The sequence below is a fragment of the Megalops cyprinoides genome, chromosome 2, assembly GCF_013368585.1.
Source record: "Megalops cyprinoides isolate fMegCyp1 chromosome 2, fMegCyp1.pri, whole genome shotgun sequence".
Taxonomy (NCBI): Eukaryota; Metazoa; Chordata; class Actinopteri; order Elopiformes; family Megalopidae; genus Megalops; species Megalops cyprinoides.
In genome coordinates, this window is record NC_050584.1 from 10214834 (window position 1) to 10234893 (window position 20060).

Consider the following 20060-nt stretch of genomic DNA (forward strand, 5'->3'; position numbering starts at 1 on the left):
CCACAGTTAAGGCTCACAGGCTGTGCCTTGAGGACGACTCTCTGCTAGCTGTACCGATGTTAAAGGTATGCCTTTTTCTTGTACCCCGTTTGGGTTTTTAGGAGTGCGCCCCTGGCTACTACAGACAGCCAGTGTCGGAGCTGAACCCAAGGGGCCCACGCCCCCTGATCCAACCCTGCGTCCCCTGCCGGTGCAACAACCACAGCCAGTCCTGTGACCTGGACACGGGGAAGTGCCAGGTACTAATCCGCCCCCCTTTCCCTCGGGCATCTTTCACTCATCACCTGTGCGCCAACCTTGAGTGCTCATGCACGTGTTTGCCTCGGCCGCACACCCACACACCTGTCTCAGTCCCACACACTGGTCCGCCACGCCTCTCGGCTGCATTCTTTCTTGATTAACCCTTTCTCTCCGTCAACAAGGGCTGCCAGCACAACACAGCAGGGGATCACTGCAACCTGTGCGCACCAGGGTATTATGGGAAGGTGGAAGGGTCTATCAGTGACTGCTCCCTTTGTGCCTGTCCTCGTGGAAACAAGCAGAGGTAACCCCTGCATCACCTTGCTTGCATGTGTCAGTATATATATATACTCAGTATTTGCTATAGATCTCCAGCAGAGGGCAGCAGAGTGTAAGGGATCCGGAACGTCAGCTTGTGGAACATAAACAGACAGTGAAATGTATCGGTGCATGGATGGATATTTTAAGCTTCATTGATTCTAGTCCCAGTGTTTCTGTTTCGAAATGATTAGTCCATGTTAGATGACAAGAGGCCCAAAAAACAGGGAAGCAGCTGTAAACATTAAATGCTCGTCTAACTTGCTCGTTACCAAATCAGGTCTTTAGATTAGAATACATAATTCCCCTCTTTCCCCAGCCAGGCTTGATTGTTTTAGAGAAACTGACAGTGTTACCAGTCAGTCTACACCCACACTGCTGTACTGGAAATTCTACATGGTTTTAAATTAATCCTGAGAAGTAAGCAGTTCAAATGTTCTTTGAAACGTGTCTGAGCTTAAAATTCATGAAGATGTGGGTTTCCCCCTGCTCTGCTGCAGCTTCAGTCCTTCCTGCATGCTGGAGGGCAAAGATGATTACCGGTGTGACGCCTGCCAGCCCGGCTACGAGGGGCAGCACTGCGAGAGGTAAGAGCTGCAGGCGTGGCATCGCACTGCAGGAAATCCACCTGCATTGCTCTCTGGCTTCCATAAGCGACAGATACGTGCACTAAATCTTTAAGATGTCATTTTCTTTAAGATGTCATTTTCTGTAATCTTCTACACGTTTCAGTGCACTGCATGGGGCCACCTCAGATAAACTGGAATTGCCCCCTTAAAACAAATACTCCACTTTAATTATATGCCTGGCAGAGTCTGTTTTTATGATCCGTGCCTAGGTCGTTAAATCCTGGGCCTTCAGTCCAGCAAACGCTATGCATCTCTGCGTTTACAGCATTTCAAAAACAATAAAATTTCACAGGCTCAAATGCAATGCGAAGTGTAACTAGTCTGGCCTGCGGAATCTTTGTGAGATTTTGTCATTTTGTATGAGGAAAAAGAGCAACAGGAAGGGTTTATGTAGGAACTTTTGGTGCAGCTTGAATATATAGCTGTGTTCGCTGGGTGTCCGCGGTCTTCTCACGCAAACTGCCATCCTCCCGGTGTGCAGGTGCGCGGTGGGTTACTACGGGAACCCCCTGGAGCCCGATGGTCACTGCCAGCCGTGCCAGTGCAGCGAGGCGGGGTCTCTGCACCCGCGCTGTGACACCCTGACGGGACGGTGCGAGTGCAAGCCGGGCGTGCGCGGGCGTCTCTGCGAGGAGTGCGAGGACAGGCACGTCCTGTCGGGGGACGAGTGCATCTGTGAGTACCCCGGTGTCCCCCCACAGGCCCACGGGCCAGCATACACACTTGCCAAAATGCACCCGAAAGGCAGGAGGCCAACAGTGTCCGGGATACGGTGACACTGGCGACTGTGCTGTATATTCTGCCCTCGGGTTTCATTTTTTTTTCATTGTCAATTACCACAACATAGATCAATGTTTCTCAATCCTACTCCTGGAGCCCCCCCCTGTCCTGCATATCTTTTATCTATCCTTGCTCCAAACACACCCAATTAACATGCTCTTGATTAAATCAGGTGTGCTCAGCTTATCAAAAGTGCCACTGTTGAGTTCAGTCAGGTAGGTAGAGCAGGGAAAAATGGAAAACGTGCAGAGCAGGGGGCCCCAGGAGCAGGATTGAGAATCAGTGACATAGATGGTAGCGATGCTTGTTATCATAACAGAAGGTGTTTGCGAGAATAGGACAAACTCTAAGGGGAATTTAACTGCAATGCTTGTGTTTAAAGATGTTATGAAATTGTTTTGTGGGAAAGTAATTTTGAAACATCTGGGTTCTTCATTTGTATGAATTCATCTCCTGCTGATAAGCTTTTCAAAAGCTTGTAGTTCCATGCAATAACTTACAGGTTTATTGTTCTTCCTCTGTGAGATTTGAAGAGCCAGTGTTTATGTACAGCTGAGACTTTCTGTTTTATTTCTTCACTGCTTAATAGCTAGCCTTGTTAAAGCAATCATCTGATAGCCTTTTAATAGCAGGTGGTGAGATAAGCAGGACAGCCTAAAGCCATTAGAAATAGTGGAGGCCCTCGCTGGAAAGAGAGGGAGACTGCCTCTTTGTTCACTGCAGTGGGAATCTTTCTCTGCCCCTCAGCTTGTAATGACGAGTGCACCGGGGTGCTTCTGGATAGCCTGGATGAGCTGGAGCGATCAGTCCAGTCAGTCAACCTGACCGGGGTCATCCTGGCCCCATACAGCCTGCTGGTGTCCCTGGAGAATGCCACCCAGGAGATCAAGGTGAATGAGCGCTCACGTTAGCCGCATGTCCACGCATGTCAGACTGCCTTTTACCCTGTCTTACCTCTCGCCGTGCATTCTAAGCTAGTGGAACCCCTGGGTGCTTAGAGAATCAGTCGAGGTAAAGCACTTTGCTTGGTGTTCCATGCTGGATTCAGTCCTGCACCTCCTAATGCCCCGAGTCTAGACCCCTAACCGCTAACCCAGTTGAAGCTGTCTGTGTGGAGAACATAGACCTGGAAAGCAGGAATTGTTCCCCCAAAGCTGCCGTACTTCCTAGGAAAATAAAAAAATCGTTTTGTTAGATATCAGTTATCATCATACGTTATCCCATATCCTCTGGGATGCCGGGGCTAAAACTGTGAACGCCCGATTAGGTCCGTTTGTCTGAAAGATTGTGTTTTATAAGGTTTTCTCACAACGGAAGCGAAAAGGGCATCAGGTTCATGCCGGCGACCGCAGCATTTTCTCCTAACCTTGTGCTGCGGAATATTGCCTGCATTCGTCATTTGTGTGCCGTGTCCCTCTCAGGCTCTGCTGTCCCCGGAGACGAACCCTGGCTATTTGTTGAGCACAACGGAGGAGCGGCTAGAGGACATTTCCAAAGACATCGATAGCCTGCAACAAAAGGTACTGACAAATGACTGCGTCCCCGCCATGGGGATATTTACGCTATTTATTTCCGTTTGAGGTGAGGTCATCCTCAGCACTGCCACATCTGTTAGTAAAGAGTACGGGGCCTCTGTAATTGAAGGGATATTTCTTGGCTCTTTCCGTTTTTTTCTCAGACGACGCAAATGTTCGGGGATGCTGAAGATTTGGCCCAGTCCACTGACCAGAGGCTCACCCAGGGGAAGGAGCTACTGGAGCTCATCTCCAAGGTCCAGACAGCCACCAGTGGTAACTACAACATTACTTCCTTTTTAACACCAACTGCATTCATTGTAAAGCTTTACCAGTTTGTGTCAAGTAATGCTTGCCAACATTTGTTACAAATAGTTACAAAATTATGTTAGAAAGTGTGTAATATTATGTGAAGAGTTTTGCACAGGTTTGTTGCATTTGATAGTCTGTCACAGGTAGAATTTTGTGATTGTACTGTTGAATTCCTGTGCAATGCCTCCGTGTGGTATCATGATAGCTCATAGGTGCCTCTATATATGAAGGGTTTTGGCCTCCCTCAAGACGTCCTCACCTATCGAGTCTCTTCTTTCCTTTACCACTGCAATATCAGTGTTGAAGTAATATATATTTATATACATGTCTGAATTGCTTCAGTAAATGCTGAAAATGTTCCAAACACTGGGAAAGCCATGCCTTTAAAACCATGCTCGTTTGGGGTTAGCGCTGGAAGAGGCAGCGAGCAGCCTGAACGAAACGCTGGAGCAGGAGACGGACACGGCCAACAGCAGCCAGCTGGTAGAGCGGGTGGCGGACATCCTGGACACCATGAGGGGGCTGGACCTCGCCGGCTGGAACTCCACTGCCTCCGATGAGCTGAGGTCAGTTGGGCGCCGAGGCCTGCGTGTTCTTTCATGTAGATAGATTTTTTTCAGCGTGTCTGAAATGTTCATATGACTTCCTTACGAATGGCGAAACAGTGGGATGCATATACTCATCACACCCAGTTCTCCCATACAGACTGTCTCTAAAAATGATTGCCTTAATATGCTCAGGAAATATGATGATATGATGAATAATATAAGAGCTTCATGCATCTCCTTTGGTGGACCTTTTATGGTGCATATTAATTGTTTACCTAACAGCAGTGGGATCATTTATTTGTGTAGCATGCACCTTTATCTGTGCTGGTTTGTGCAGCTAACATTTATACACATGATCCACCACCAGATGTTTATTGAGGCAAGAACTATGTGGAAGGCTATGGTATAACAGCAGTGCCACAAACGGGAATTGAGCCCAGGATGCTCTGATTCTGGTTTATTTCTCTGAAACTGGCCATTGTCTAAACCGCACCACCGGGCCCGGCGCAGTGCTGCAAAGGCCCTTCTCCGGCAGGTCCTGACGGACTTGGTGAAGCCCCGCCAGGCTGCTGAGGAGCTGGCTGGGAAACTGGGCGACGCTCTGTCCGGCCACGCCCTCAGGCTGCAGGACGCTCAGACCCTGCTGTCCACCGCCGATGGCCACAACAACCACACCGCCCGGCTCCTGCGCTCCGCCTCCGCCAACCTGCAGGAGTACCACGTGAGTGCCGCACCTTCCCCCGGCTGCCCTGGCTGCCCCGGCGGCCGTCAGCTCTCGACTGCGGTTATGCCAGCCGCGGCCGGTGCGAGCTTTGCCCTCACCTCCTCTCTTTCTGCAGGGCCTGAGGCAGAATGTGAGCTCCCTCAGTCACAAAACGGCGGAGCAGCTAGAAGAAGCCCAGGACATCCTGGCTGATGCTGTCAACATGGTGGAGGATCTGGTTAACGCCACTTCCGTAAGTCAAAGTTAAATCTAGTGGTAAAACCTAACAATCAAAATGAGCTTAACTAATATCCTTAAATCAATATGTAAATGCTAATCATTGGCTCTTCTGGTATGTATATCATAGTCCCATATATTTGTCGATACACATACATACATACACATACTGTATGTTGCATAGCAGAAATGTGGTAGGGAATAGGAAATGAATACACTGAAGCAATTAATAGTATGTTAGTCCCTGCCAGACAGATTGCCCTGGTTTGCTCATGAAAGCACCGTGCTGAGGGTTTGGTGTGTGTGCGGCTCCCTCCCCTCACAGCAGCTGGAGGGGGCGCAGGACGAGCTGGAGCTCTGGAACCCGGCACTGAGGAAGCAGGTGGACACGCTGGTGATGCAGATGAAGAAGAGGGACGTCCTGGAGCTGGTGTACAGGGCCGAGGACCACGCCGAGGAGCTGAGCGCCGAGGCCCGCACTCTCCACAGGTTTGTTTTTTTTTTTCCTTGTTTTATTTCTTCTTGACTTGAAATAAAATCTCAAAACCCTATGACTATCAAAACTATGATTTCAGTTCCTATGTTAAGAAATCACTGGAGAAAATAACCTTCAACGTTCTCATTTTAAAACGAATAATTCTGATAAGAAGCAGCCATTTAAACAACGTCGGTTGTTTCAGTGCTGCTAATATGAAGCGGTTTTCCTCTGCGGAGGCGCAGAGAGGATTTCCCAGTTGTGTTAATGTGCTGTTTGACTACCCTGCAGCGCCCTGTCGGACGTGAGGAACGCCTCTCTGAACGCCAGCAGTGCCGTTCACGCCAACACCAACATCAGGTCTGACGTCCAGGAGGCCGAGAAGAGAGCGCAGTCAGCCCACATCATGGCCGCCGCTGCCCTCAACCTGGTGAGCCAACACCTCACATTCACCTCACAACACCTTACACATGTCTCTTGGGACAGTGTACACCCATGTACCTGCTTAATAATCTGCATTGTTAGTTACACTTCAGTCACACCTCATCTGTTGGTCAGAAGTAACACTCTAATATAAACAGGTAATACATCTCTATTATATCATTATATATCTCTGAAAGGTTACTAATGAGCAATTCCATAAAATTAGTAATGTGCAGCTGCCACACATAGCTCTCTCCATTTCAGCGGTTTTTATTAATTTTATGGAAATATCTCAGACGTCACAATGTGTTTGTCGCTGGCCTTTTTCATTTAGTGCCTGCAGTCAGGGCTGTGTTGGTTGTCTGTGTTATACATGAAGTGGTATGGAGTGTATCTCTCATCTCTGTTCTGTAGACTCTGTTGTCCAACGGCTCTGTGAAAGACCTGGGTATCCAGACTCTGCAGCGCAGTGCCAAGATCCTGTCTGAAAGTGAGGTGCTGAGAAACAACACTATTGGTAAGTGGTACACACACACACACAAAAACACACACACACTCACACTTAAGCACACAGTACACTCATATGTATTTACATGTACATGCACGCATACAACATCAAGCACAGACCACCCACTGCATGCTGCAGGAAACAGAATCAAACTCTTTTGAGTCGAGGTGAGAATCTGAAGACTTCCTTCCTCACAGGCCTGCAGGCGAACGTCAGTGCAGCGAGAGGGAGGCTAGACTCGATCAGAGAGAGCGTCCACAACATCAGCGCGCAGATCCCCCAGGCCTCGGCCGTCCTCCGGAGCCTGTCCAATGGTGTGTGTCCCCCACCTGCTCGTTCCTTTGATCACACAGCACCTCACTCTTCCCTTCGTGCCCAGTGCTACCATGTCTGTCATACCCCCTCAGGGACCAGAGGAGAAAGGGGTATTACCTGACCATCCAGAGCCTCCTAGCCCAGTATTATACCCCAAGAGACCAGTGCTAACCTGTCTGTTACTGCCCCTAGGAAACAGGACAGCATGCTCTATTGCTTGACCAGCTGCACCATCATCTGTGCCCTCATAGCCGAGTATTAAATATGGCCAGAGACCTGCCTGTCTCCCCAGGGAACAGTCTTAACCTGTCTGTCATACCTAGGGACCAACCGGAAGGTTCTGGAGGCCAAAGAACAGGCAGCCGCCGTCAACGCCTCCGTCCTGTCAGCCCTGCGGAGGCTGCAGGACTTCAGCCAGAGGCTGGAGGAGTCGTCGTCCGCCGTGGCCCGGGCCAACGCCAGCGCGAGGAGCACTAACGAGCTGGTCAAAGCCTCGGAAGAGACGGGTGAGGGATCGCACGCGAGCTCCATTCCACACCATCACCAGCGCTCGCAGATCCACCCTGATGATTGTTCAGCCCTTGCATTCATGTTCACATTGTCTATTCGTTTACTTTGTGGATGCTTATAGTTGCTCAGCAAACACATCAACATGTTGCTTCACCATCACTTCCCCCATCAAAGTTTAGAGGATATTATGTTAATTATGTATGTAACTAGTATAGTGTGGTGCAAAGTACTTTCATCTGATGTTTTTTAAAACTGCCAAACACATGAAATAGCAGTGAAGCTGGGTCTCCCTTGAGACCTCAGTGTAAAATGCCATGCTTGGTGGCGCGGCCGCACAGGCGAACACACATTAGGATCCAGAATCCGTGGCTGCTTCTCCACACAGCTGTGTTTTCCCCGGCGTCTCACCCCAAATCTCCTCCCCCCTTAGCAAGTGCTGCAGAGTCCAAGCTGCGGGAGGCGGAGACACGCGCCGAGCGCCTGTTCGACCGCCTCAGGCCGCTGAAGACCCTGGGGGAACACCTGAGCCGAAACCTGTCGGAGATCAGGGAACTGATCAACCAGGCGCGCAAGCAAGCCGCCTCGGTCAGTACCCTGCCGCCTTGGGCACTCAGCCCCCCATCCTCTACTAAACACATGTGTTTGTGCAGATGACTGGATATATGCACTCTGAATATGTGAGCACTTTCATATACGAGATTTTTTTCAAGGCTTCCAGCGGCTGTGCACATTTGACACGGACTTTGTTATTCTTACGAGTTGCAAAACTGAACCGGATCAGAAATCGATTAAGTGTTAAAATGTTGCGATATGGCAGGATGATGAAAAACTCAATTCTGCACATTTTTTTTTTCTTCAACTGTTTTGCTCCCCGCAAATTCAATTAGCTTTTGGTGCAGGGAGTATGACATTTTCCCCTGGTTTTGTAAGAAGTTTGATTACTTGCCAACACAACCTTGACGTCCTCCGTATGAGATGCTGCTTTTCATTAGTGTTCTGACAGACTGTGCTTTCAGGGCAGAATTTCTCATTAGTGTCAATAATTTGCAACAAAAAAGGCCTCCAAGATTTCGCTCCTATAAAAACAATTGTGACAGAAATGCAGCACAGGCATAGAGAAATGTCAGTCTGCCCTGTCGTTCCTTTTCTGTGCCTTCTTCTGCCATAAATCCTAATTGCCCTGTCCTTTCGCCCATAGATTAAAGTGGCGGTGTCTGCAGACAGAGACTGTGTACGGGCTTATCGGCCTGAGGTGACCTCCAGTAACTTCAACACCTTGACGCTGACGGTGAAGACCAGTGAGCCGGACAACCTGCTCTTCTACATGGGCAGCAGCTCCAGTGTAAGTTAGGGAGCGTTGGAAGCCGACACCTGTGCGGAGCGAAATGTTCAGCACTGGTGCGGGGGTCGGCTGTGTTGCTGCACGGCATTACTTGTGCCTTTGTGTTTAGTTCATCAGTTTGGTGCAATGGTCTGTGTGGGATGGATGTTTCGTGTGAGAATGTTCTGGCCACAAAAGGGAGGGCAATTAAATGTCAGTGTTCTAATGTCGATATTAGAATAAGCCAACAAAATTCATGCAAAAGCGCTACAGTGATGAGTAATTTTGCACCCATTTTAGAGAGCCCCCATTGTTCTTGATATATATGATGTTAAGTATTATATTTATACACATAGAAGAGCAATTCCATGTCAACAATGTTAGTGTTTATCACGCCATTAGTAAGAGTGATGACTAGATTACGAAGATTAAATGTGTCAGAAATAAAATCAGGGGAGAATTCATTACCCGTGGTGATGTGAAACAACCCATCTAAAGTTAATTGCTCTTTTCTGTCTGTCCTCCTAAGAAAAATGAAATGAGTTTGATTTATGGTGAGCAGATGGTGCGCATTTTCTGCCATTCAGTGGGTAATTGCCCTCATTGAGATTCCATACACTGAATAGACCAGCTTTGCCAGTTGTAATCATTGTGATTGGTTGCCAGGGTCGTGTGTCAGTGTGTAGTGAAATGATGGTGGAGTTTGTTTGGCTGGTAACAGGTGGATTTCATGGCACTGGAGATGCGTCGTGGAAAGGTGGCGTTCCTGTGGGACGTGGGCTCTGGACACGCTAAACTGGAGTACCCCGATATCCAGATTGACAACAACAAGTGGCATCGGATCCATGCCACCAGGTCAGCATTGCAATTGAATGGCTCATTACGATTTTTATAGCCATTGTGTTCTAAATAGTGTTATTTTGCAATTTTGTTTCATGCTTACTGTGGGAAATTGAGAAGATTTTAGGTTCGAGTTTAAATCTGATGCTGTTTGAGTCACCACTGATTGTGTGGCCGGTATATACTTTGTACACTTGATGGAATTCACTTTAAGCAGGTGTTATATTTCAGCCTTTTTTTGAAGTGTTTGTGAATACTCAGGTGGAATTTTCTGTTCAGAGTGTTGGCCATTATCTTACATTATTCAACAGTCCAAGATCTCCCTCTCTTTCGCTTGTTTTTATGTAAATGTGCTTGGTCATATTCCTGTCATAGTGTGGCTGAAAGCGCATTCTTCATTTCAGGTTTGGAAAGCAAGGCTCGCTGACGGTGCAGGAGCTGAAATCGGACGAGAACCCAGTCGTGAGGGCCACATCGCCTGGATCTGCCACGGTGCTGGAGGTGAACAAGTCCACGCTGATCTTTGTGGGAGGCCTAGGCGGCCAGATCAAGGTAAACTTTCTTCTAGGTGTTCAGCAGGGACCCGTTCTTGTGTCTTGTGAATTTCCCTCCCCTCACTGCGCCGTGTTATTTGGCAGAAATCTGCGGCTGTGAAGATGACCCATTTCAAAGGCTGCATGGGCGAGGCTTCTCTCAACGGGAAGGACATCGGGCTGTGGAACTACGTAGAGAGAGAAGGGCAGTGTGGAGGCTGTTTCATGAGGTAGATCAGCCGTAAGGCCAGTCTTTCCATCACGTTGACATCAGAACAAGAATTTTAAAATAGGTTGTTACAGCTTTTATATCAGCAACATGATTCAGGACAAAAATGAAAGATTTACTTGAGTTTTTGTTTGTTCATGATGCCATCACTGTCATAACATCATACTCTTCTAGATTTTGGCAATAAACAGATATTTTATTGCACCAATGCAATAAATGGTATACGGTCAGTGAGCAGTGTGCTAATATCTTCCTATTAGAATCATTGTGTGGCCATGTTTGATAGTACACCTACACAGCATGTTATGTTTTGGTCAGCATTGTGGTGCAGGTTTAGAGGCCTAATGGAGTCTTTTTGCATGTGTGACATGGCAGTCCGCAGGCAGAGGAAACCTCTTTCCACTTTGACGGAAGCGGATACTCTGTGGTGGAGAAGCCCCTCCGCTCAACAGCCACCCACGTCGTCATGCTCTTCAAGACCTTCTCTCCCAATGGCCTGCTGCTCTACCTGGCCTCCAATGGCACGGTATGCCCCCCCACTGACCTCCGTACAAATCACATCTTGTATTACACTTCGGTTTATTACACGCAGAGTTATGCTCTATATTACAAATTAAATCTTTATAGACCTATGTAGATTACGAAAATAGTTGCACTGCTGCGCTCTTTTGCAGTTGGGCTACTGTCACAGTGATTTTTAATTGCTGATCGGATTACAAGGAACAATCACTGGGTTTCATTTCATTTGTAAATCCATCCTGTATTACTTTTGTTGGTTCCGTATTACCGTGATCTTCTAGTCACGCTGGTGTCCTCACCATAACCTTTTCCCATTGCTGCCGCAAAGCCGTTTTCGCTGGAGCTCATTTGGATACACACTTCTTTTTTGCAGAGAGACTTTCTATCCATTGAGCTGGTGGAGGGGAAAGTGAGGCTGACCTTTGAACTAGGATCAGGACCTCTCACCCTCACCACCACGAAAGCCTACAACACGGGCAACTGGTACAAAATCGCTGTACAGAGGAACAAACGCAAAGGTTGGTCTCACTTTAAGAGATGAGTACGCCTGTCTTTTTGATCCCTCTTTGAAACATTTTTAAGTTATTATTACTTTTCCGCTGCATTAAGAGGATTGCTCTTATTCCATTGTTTAAAATATCATGTTGCGAAGCAACTGTAGTTAGTAACAAGAGCCCTCTACACCAGTGTAGTCAGGAAATTGCTCCCATCTAATTTTAAAGGTAAGAATTTATTTGATTGCATAGGTATCCATTGTTCCAGATGGTTTTTGCCAGTCTAGCCTGTAATGCTCATCTGCATGTAAAACAGCAGTGTTCAACTACCCATAGAGGGTTTAGCTGCAAGTCATGCCTTTTTGACCCCCAGTTATTAGAATGACTTACTGATTCCCTTAGCTACACTTTGTGTCTGTGCTAGTGACAAAAATAGATGTAAGATTGGGCAGGTTGGTTTATAGCTGATTACAAGAAGGCAGAGACTTAACAGAGTTGTAAGGTAATGACTGTAAATCAGTTGTATGCATCAAGACAGTGATTAACTCCACATCACTCTGTGGTGTGATTTTTTTAAATTGCTTCCCTGCCCTCCTCCGGAGTTGTAAAAGCTGGACACTCAAGCTTGTTAACAGCAGGTTATTGCTTTGCAATACGTCTGTAAAGGAGTGGCAATAAAACATGAGGTGTGCTGACCCTTACGTTGCACATTTTAACAAGCACAGTCCTTTGAAGGCCAGAGCTGATTTGAGTTGGCTAAGATTTGTGTTGTGTGAGAACAAGCAGGACTTATGAAGTAGCTCTGTCACAGGAAGCTGAATTTATAACCCTGTCCTCTTCCCTTCAGGTTACTTGGCAGTGATGGCCGCCTACGCCCCCTCAGACAGAGAGACTGTCGAGGGCGAGTCTCCTGGAACAGCCTCTGACCTGAACCGCTCTGACCTGGACCCCATCTATATCGGTGGTCTTCCGAGCTCTAGACCAATCAGGTAAAGACAGTGCTAATGATAAAAAGTCTGGAAAATCTCTTTCATGAGGGTAATATTTTCTGGGTATCAGGTGATCCATTTTGTGTTTAGTGAAACATTCAATATTAAGGTTTATACCAATGGTTCCAGCTTTGGTACAGGACATACTTAACTGAAGAAATCATCTGAAAAGACAAGAATTCAACCTTTTACACTTATTTCAGACCTGTATAAAATTACTGTGTTGATGTGTATTCTATTGAACTAAAAGAAGGAGTACAGCGCTGAGGCCTAATTTCTCTGTGATTACAGGAGGCAAGTGGTTGCACGATCCTATGTCGGCTGCATTAAAAACATGGAGATTGCTCGCACAAACTTTGACCTGCTGAAGGACTCCTATGGGGTCAGGAAAGGCTGTGTCTTACAGGTAGGAAGCTTCTCCATATTGTGCCCAAAACAATGTTCATTAACACTCCGAATAGAGCACGATATTGCAGATTGTTTACTCCATTGTGCTCTCTCTTGTTTAGCATTCTTTATTTAAAAAAAGTCTGAAACAATGTGTTGTTATGGCTGGTCAGTGTTAAGAGAACATGTTGCAGACGTAACATTGCACATAAACAATAGTTTGAAAGAGTATTCAGATAATAATATTTAACTGCACATACCCCCGTATCGGTTGTTAGGATTTCTCCTCGTTGATAGATTTGCGTCCCAGGATATACCGGTTTGAATGTGACAAAGCGCAAGACGTTTTATTATTTCACTCATTCTGTGCTGCAGCCAATCCGCAGTGTGACGATCTTGAATGAGGGCTTCCTGGAGCTGCCCCCCCTGACGCTGGCTCCCCAAGCTGAAATCATGGCCACCTTCTCCACCCGTAACGACACGGGCATCATTCTCGCCGGCTTCAGCAAGGCGGGGAACCGCAGGCGGAGGCAGACACGCCAGGTAAACTCCCCCCCTTCGGCGCGATGACCAGTGGGTGTTCAGTGTGCTGCCTGTGTGTGTTCTTTGACTCTGATGTAATGGACGTACCCTGTGTGTTTGCGCCTCAGCCATTCCTCGCGGTCATGCTCGTGAACGGTCAGTTAGAGGTGCACCTGAACACAGTGGAAGGTGGGAGCATCCACAAGGTTGTGGTTAAGCCGAGCACCGGGACCTTCAGTGATGGGCTGGAGCATTCCGTCATCCTGCAGAGAAGCAAGAGGTTTGTGGGACTGGCAGCCGGAGCTCCACCACGCCTAACTAATAAGATTTTATTCAGTTAAAAATATATTTCCAGTTAATCATGTAGGACTTTTTTTTAGCTAATTATAAATTAGCTGTGGAATTGGATCAACATTATTTTAAGATGTTATTTTCCTGTCTTCAGATTTCTTATATTGACTGTTCTTAAGTGTTGTTGCAGCTATTTACAATTAAATACAATGTATTTAAATGGGAATTTTCATTTCATTTTTGTTATCATTTTCTATCAGCATAAACAGACCCTTGAAATGAAGTGTGAGGGCCACGTCTTATAGCTTCCTTGTAGTTTTGTTTGACTTGTAACAATCAATCTAAGGGGCGCGTGTTAGAAATACCTCGCATTTTAAAATTTGATGGTCACACAGCTTTAATTATTATACAAGGTTTCCATTCTAAAATCATACTGAAGTGAAGTCTCCATTAACAGTGTAATTAAAGTACATTTTGACGCATTTGACAAAGCGTTTGGTTAAGCTCATGTATGTGTGTATCTGTGTGTCTGTGTGTTGCAGAACCGTGACCGTGCTGGTAGATGAAGATCATCAGGGCACAGTCAGGCTGAGCTCGTCCTCAGAGAAGGCCTCCCTCACCCTGGCCAGACTGTACATGGGAGGTGTTCCGCCAGGAGAGGGCGCTGGCCTGCTGAAGACCACAGTCTCCTTCTACGGCTGCATCAAGGACATGGCCGTTAACACAGAGTGAGCTGTGTTCAGCTTCGCTTCAGCTGATTTTGATTCATTTACATATTTGCAGATTCCTTATTCCCAACAGCTGCATTAACCTTCTGTCTTACATTTTATTGTACTGCCCCTGTTTTGAAGTGAAGCAATTTCATATTAGATGTCATGTGGTTACATTGCTTTGGCTAGACATCAGACGGTTTGTCTAGAGCAGTGTTTCTCAATCCTACTCCTGGAGCCCCCCTGTCCTGCATATCTGTCTTTGCTCCAAACACACCTGATTGAAATGACTAACATTCTCTTGATTAAATCAGGTGTGCCCTGCTAATCAAAAGTGCCACTGATGAGTTCAGTCGGGTAGGTAGAGCAGGGAAAGATGGAAAATGTGCGGAGCAGGGGGCCCCAGGAGCAGGATTGAGAATCAGTGGTCTAGAGCAATGCCCAGACTCTAACTCACGTGGTTTTTTCTTCAGGCTCCTGGACTTGTCCAGTGCTCTGCATTACCAGAATGTGGACATGGACAGCTGTCTCCTGGAGGCGAGGCCCCAGCGTGCGGTTCTGCCTGATGACGGCGACCTGGAGCCGGAGCCCACTCCTGGGCCCATAGCCCCCCCCGCAGTGGCACCGACGGAGCTCAGCAACCTCCCGCCGGGCACGGTAATGCCCTCACAGTCACCTCCATGATGCTTATTTACATTACATTTACATTTATTCATTTGGCAGACGCTTTTATCCAAAGCGACTTACAAGTGAGGTACAATACAACACAAACGAAAAACCATACAGAGTCCACAATATTAGATACTCACCTTCCAGTGTGCTTCTAGAACCACAAACTGACCAGTGGTCACTACAAAACTCTCCGTAATTCTCAGGATAATGTTTAGATACGTTATACAGAGATTAGAATCGTTCCTTTAGATATTTATAAGAGCAGCCTAGTGATACCGGAGTCAAGGTGCTTCCTCATTGGGCTTGCTTATTTGGCTTTAGAACAGCTTCAGTTGTGTTGGAAGTCGTTGGACCTTGTTTTCTCTTTGACATATTGAAAATAAGCCGCAAGTCTATTTTGTGCCCTCCTGCCACGCTTCAAATGCCACCAGCAGTACACAACTGCCAGACAAATCCTGCCAATTGTTACACTCATTTAGAGGATGGGAATGTATAAAGACCAGCCTCTGCACCTCAGCACGGCATTAGTTGAAGGTGAACAAATCTGCCTCCATTAGCTTAAACTTTAGTATGACTGACCTCAGAGGTTAGTCAGAGTATTTTTTTCTTGTTCCTCATGTAGGAACTAACAACCCTCTCCTTGACCCTTGGGGGGGGGGGGGGGGGGCTTTCTCAGACCTACAGCTGAACTGGTTGATGAATGATTGTGTTTCCTGGAGCCGGAAAACAAATCCATCAGGGGAGCTGATATTGTAGTAAGAGAGGATAATGTGTTGCTGTGGCCCGGTGCAGTGGAACCACGTGTTTCTATTTTCAGAAAGATCATTTATCATATTGTATCAGACCTTCTGGGATTACAACAGATTAAAAATAAAGGCCTGATTAAAAAAAATAAAAACAGATCATATTTTCCACACATGCTCTACGTGTGGTCTGATGTGTCTCTCTGCCTTTATGCAGTGTGCACCAGAGGACCAGACAGGAAGTATCCCAGAAGCCCACCAGTTTGGCATCTCCAGACACAGTCACATGGTGCTCAACATCAGCCACCAGGCTGTCCGGAAGAGGTGAGGCCCACCGTTTATATACCAACTTGTTTGCATGCCCTGCCATCAGTGGGTATTTTTGGGGAGGATATTTTGTCAATGCTATTCTTCAGGCCTGATGTTCTGCAAATTTCAAAATGTTTCATGCAAAGTAAGATTGAGTTTAGCTGCTTCCGTGTGTTTTAATGTGTCACTCATTCTCACCATTTTGCCATCAGTATGCCAGATACATTCTGTGGTAAAAGCCCTCTGGCAATAAAGAAATTTCCCAGCTCATGGAGAAAATGTGATTTTATTCTGAATGCTCTCAATGTTATTCAATGTTTTTATTACTCTCCTAATTCAGGGTTTCAGCTTTACATCCCAACTTTGCTATATACTCTTGAGCATTTAGTAAAAATGGACCTTGATATAGTCAAAGATGCTAAATGTGACCCCCCCAACTTTCTTTTCAGTTTCTCGATCCAGCTCTCAGTGCGCACATTTGCGTCCAGCGGCCTGCTGTTCTACATGGCCAACCCCAACCAGATGGACTACGCCACTCTGCAGCTGCAGGGGGGGCGCCTCTTCTTCACCTGCGACCTGGGCAAGAGCTCAGCCACCGCGTCGCTCCCCGACCCCATCAACGACGGCCAGTGGCACACGGTAACATCTCTCTCAGAATAACAAACTGTTTGGTGGAAAGCACGGCTGAATTTATACATGGTCTTAACAGACGTTAGGGGCCGTTCTTCTCGTGCGATCTGTGATTCTTCCCATGTTACCTGCCGCTGCGATCTGCTACTTACACTGTTCACTGCCCCTCTTGGCCACAGGTTAAGGCGGACTTTGGGAAGAAGAGCGTGATGATCAGTTCGGATGGCAGGGAGTCTGCCCCAGTACAGGCAAGAGGAAAAGCCAGCACCTTGGATGTGGAGGGCAAGCTGTATCTGGGCGGATTACGCCCAGGCTACTCTGCCAAGAATATTGGAAACGTAAGAATCTGAGCACTCCGTGGGGGTCCGCATGCTGCCGTGCCATTGAAGCATGAACTACTGGATCTTGCATTTCTGAAACGTACTGTATACACAATATGGAAACTGTATCTTGCCACAGGTGACGCACAGCATAGCTGGCTGCCTGAGAGGTGTGACGCTGAACGGCGTGGGGCTGAACACTCGGAGCCCTGCTGCGACCCATGCCACTGCACCCTGCTTCACTGCGGTCCAGGACGGCACCTTCTTCAATGGGAGCGGATTTGCGGCATTTGGTCAGTCTAACGCTCAGAGGCTGAAGATTCTGAACGTCAGGATTGTGTGATTGAGTCAAGCTTGTGTGTCTCGTGACTTTAACATTCGGAATTAATGTAGACTCTTACAGTCTGAAGAAATTGAAAGTGGGAGAAAAATACTACAAAGAAAAAAGTCTGTGTAGTGAAGGGCGAGAGCAGTCACCCCACCCGGCCTTGAACCCAGGTCTACGCGGTACCAACAAAGGGCAAGAGCAGTCACCCCACCCAGCCTCGAACCCAGGTCTACGGGGTACCAAACATGCAAACTTTGACTGTGACGCCAAAGAGCCAGGCTCGTTGGTATGGCGGTCAGAGCGCATACTCAACCGTAGTGACGGCACTCCGTCACAGTCTGATTGCCAAAAAGGAAGTTACATCAGGTCTCCCACACATTTGATTTGTTGCTCTCGAGCAAGCGCACACGTGCACACACACACACACACACACACACACACACACATACGCACACACAGCATTAGTTGGAAGCTGCACAGATGGTGTTACAGCGTATGTGAAAGCCTTGTCTCTCCTTTTCTTTCCCAGTGAAAGATGGGTACAAGGTAGGCTCGGACGTGGCGGTGGCCCTGGAGTTCCGCACCACGGTGCAGGACGGTGTTCTGCTGGGTGTCAGCAGCGCCAAGGTGGACGCCGTTGGGCTGGAGCTGGTAAACGGACAGGTCAGTACCCATGTCAACCGCACCACTCCCATGGGAAAAACCATGAATCGATATCTTAAGATTTTCATTTTAAAACAACCCTCCTTGAGATGTGCTTTACCCGAATACCTAACGTATTAAAATAAGAGTGACATTGTGTTTTTCTGTTTTGAACAAAGCATTCTGTAACGTGCGAACAAATTCTTTTAAAGCTGTTCACACGTGTAGATCATGCTTGTGGAATGCTTGCGGAACGTGACTCTCTGCTGACGTAACGCTTCACCGAGACTGAACAATGTGAACTGACACGCTCACTGAAACCCTACGGAAACCATTGCAGCTTGTCGCAAGATGGTGGTGGCTGATGCTTCACGGCCACGCCACCAATGTGTGGCGCATTAGCCGAGTGTAACCTTGCTGGAACCCTGCAGGTCCTCTTCCATGTGAACAACGGCGCGGGGCGGATCTCTGCCACCTACATGCCCAGGGGCAAATCCCCTCTGTGCGATGGCCGCTGGCACACCCTGCTGGCCAACAAGAACAAGTACGGCCTGAGTCTGACGGTGGATGGGGTCATGGTTCACACGGAAAATCCCCACTCCCAGTCCACTTCTGCGGACACCAACGACCCTGTCTATGTTGGAGGCTACCCAGGTGCGTCACCTCTCCTCTCTGTAATCACTTTGAGCCACAGCCAACCCTTGACTCCGACAGAGCACCTCTAGTACTCTTTTGGTGCATTTTTTTTGGTTTCATATCCACGCCCAGTCTAGGCATGCCAGCCTGCGTTTTCACACAAGAGTATTTAAACATAGCGTTTGAAATGTAACTGCCTTTCCTGATAGGTGGAAGCAAAGCAACAGATGTTCTGTCAGTATATTTAGTGCCACATTTGTTTTATGTTTGTTCATTTATATAGCAAGTACTCCTCATATAGCAAGTGCCTCACCTTGTCTTTTGATCTTCTTCCATTCCCACCTCCCTAATTACACAGGTGCCATTGAAACGCATTGGTTGAACGATATCAATAAGTAAATCAGACGGTACTTATGTTAGAGAAGTTGGTTGAGATCTTTTCTCTCATACCTTTAAAATTTTAACTGTGTTTGTCTTTTCTGTTGTTTAGTTTGTTGCAACTGACCATTGCTGACCTGTACCGCTCTCTGACAGGTGGTGTGAAACAGAACTGCTTGACCATCAGCACTCCATTCCGAGGCTGCATGCGGAACTTCCGCCTCATCAAGGGTCACCTGACCGACGCCCATGACTTCAGCACGGCTTTCAACCTCCGAGGCGTATTCCCACATTCCTGCCCAGGGACAGCACTGTGACCTTGCCTGGGATGTCCCAAGCCTTTCCCATTGTAATGTTTGTAAAGAAATCAAATGACTTTTTTTTAAAAAAATATTTTTTAATCTGTCCTTTTTTTTTTACATAATTTCAGTGAATGCTGATTGTATACATTTCAGAACTCCTTCATGGCTTATTTGATGGTATTCATTTTGTTTTAGGCATTCATGTGGAAAGTCATAGAATAATATTTGTTAATAAAATACAATTAACTTATCTGGGAAAGTGTATTTTTTTGGCAGGGTTATCATCATTAAACAGCAAACCATTCTGCAAATTTCCCATTTTCTATTTGTAAGAGCCTAAACTCAGGACTGCTCATTCAGCTTATATGAGGACATGTTTTAGACTAAAACTTATTTTATTTTTAATTCTAGTTTGAGTTACAGACACTCAGGAATTCTGGGACATTGAGATCTTGTGGTTTGAGTTTACACCTACAGTACCACAATAATCACAGGTGATAGTATTGGATCTTGACCAATGATATGCTGAGGTCTGACAAATTGGATGTTCTCAAACCTGTCCACAGGGAGACTTTCTGGACCTGTTGACATTAATCAGACAAGACAGGAAATTCTCGTCATAAATGCAAAGGCACCTGAAAATGGTGAAATGAAGATCTTTTAGCCCTTTGGTGGAAAGTGGCACTCCACATATATGGGCAAAGAAGCCCACATTCTGGGAAACACGCCAACACCACTCAGCCACTCGGGGCA

At 47.0% G+C, this 20060-nt stretch overlaps 1 protein-coding gene across 1 annotated transcript in view; it reads left to right on the forward strand.

Moving 5' to 3' along the window:
- Window positions 1-19322, forward strand: part of lama1 (laminin, alpha 1) — a 54830-nt gene extending 35508 nt beyond the window's left edge. Inside the window, exons 29-63 of the mRNA XM_036554216.1 lie at window positions 102-239; window positions 423-544; window positions 1059-1145; window positions 1669-1862; window positions 2715-2857; window positions 3389-3487; window positions 3646-3757; window positions 4203-4359; window positions 4852-5062; window positions 5181-5297; window positions 5607-5770; window positions 6048-6186; window positions 6594-6696; window positions 6885-7001; window positions 7326-7508; window positions 7943-8097; window positions 8711-8854; window positions 9555-9688; window positions 10078-10225; window positions 10312-10436; window positions 10811-10961; window positions 11328-11472; window positions 12296-12437; window positions 12729-12843; window positions 13200-13367; window positions 13475-13626; window positions 14180-14365; window positions 14821-15004; window positions 15980-16086; window positions 16521-16710; window positions 16881-17039; window positions 17161-17314; window positions 17879-18012; window positions 18423-18645; window positions 19162-19322. Coding sequence (XP_036410109.1) covers window positions 102-239; window positions 423-544; window positions 1059-1145; window positions 1669-1862; window positions 2715-2857; window positions 3389-3487; window positions 3646-3757; window positions 4203-4359; window positions 4852-5062; window positions 5181-5297; window positions 5607-5770; window positions 6048-6186; window positions 6594-6696; window positions 6885-7001; window positions 7326-7508; window positions 7943-8097; window positions 8711-8854; window positions 9555-9688; window positions 10078-10225; window positions 10312-10436; window positions 10811-10961; window positions 11328-11472; window positions 12296-12437; window positions 12729-12843; window positions 13200-13367; window positions 13475-13626; window positions 14180-14365; window positions 14821-15004; window positions 15980-16086; window positions 16521-16710; window positions 16881-17039; window positions 17161-17314; window positions 17879-18012; window positions 18423-18645; window positions 19162-19322 — 5163 coding nt within the window. The remainder of the gene's footprint in view (window positions 1-101; window positions 240-422; window positions 545-1058; window positions 1146-1668; window positions 1863-2714; window positions 2858-3388; window positions 3488-3645; window positions 3758-4202; window positions 4360-4851; window positions 5063-5180; window positions 5298-5606; window positions 5771-6047; window positions 6187-6593; window positions 6697-6884; window positions 7002-7325; window positions 7509-7942; window positions 8098-8710; window positions 8855-9554; window positions 9689-10077; window positions 10226-10311; window positions 10437-10810; window positions 10962-11327; window positions 11473-12295; window positions 12438-12728; window positions 12844-13199; window positions 13368-13474; window positions 13627-14179; window positions 14366-14820; window positions 15005-15979; window positions 16087-16520; window positions 16711-16880; window positions 17040-17160; window positions 17315-17878; window positions 18013-18422; window positions 18646-19161) is intronic.
- The last annotated feature ends 738 nt before the right edge of the window (window positions 19323-20060 follow it).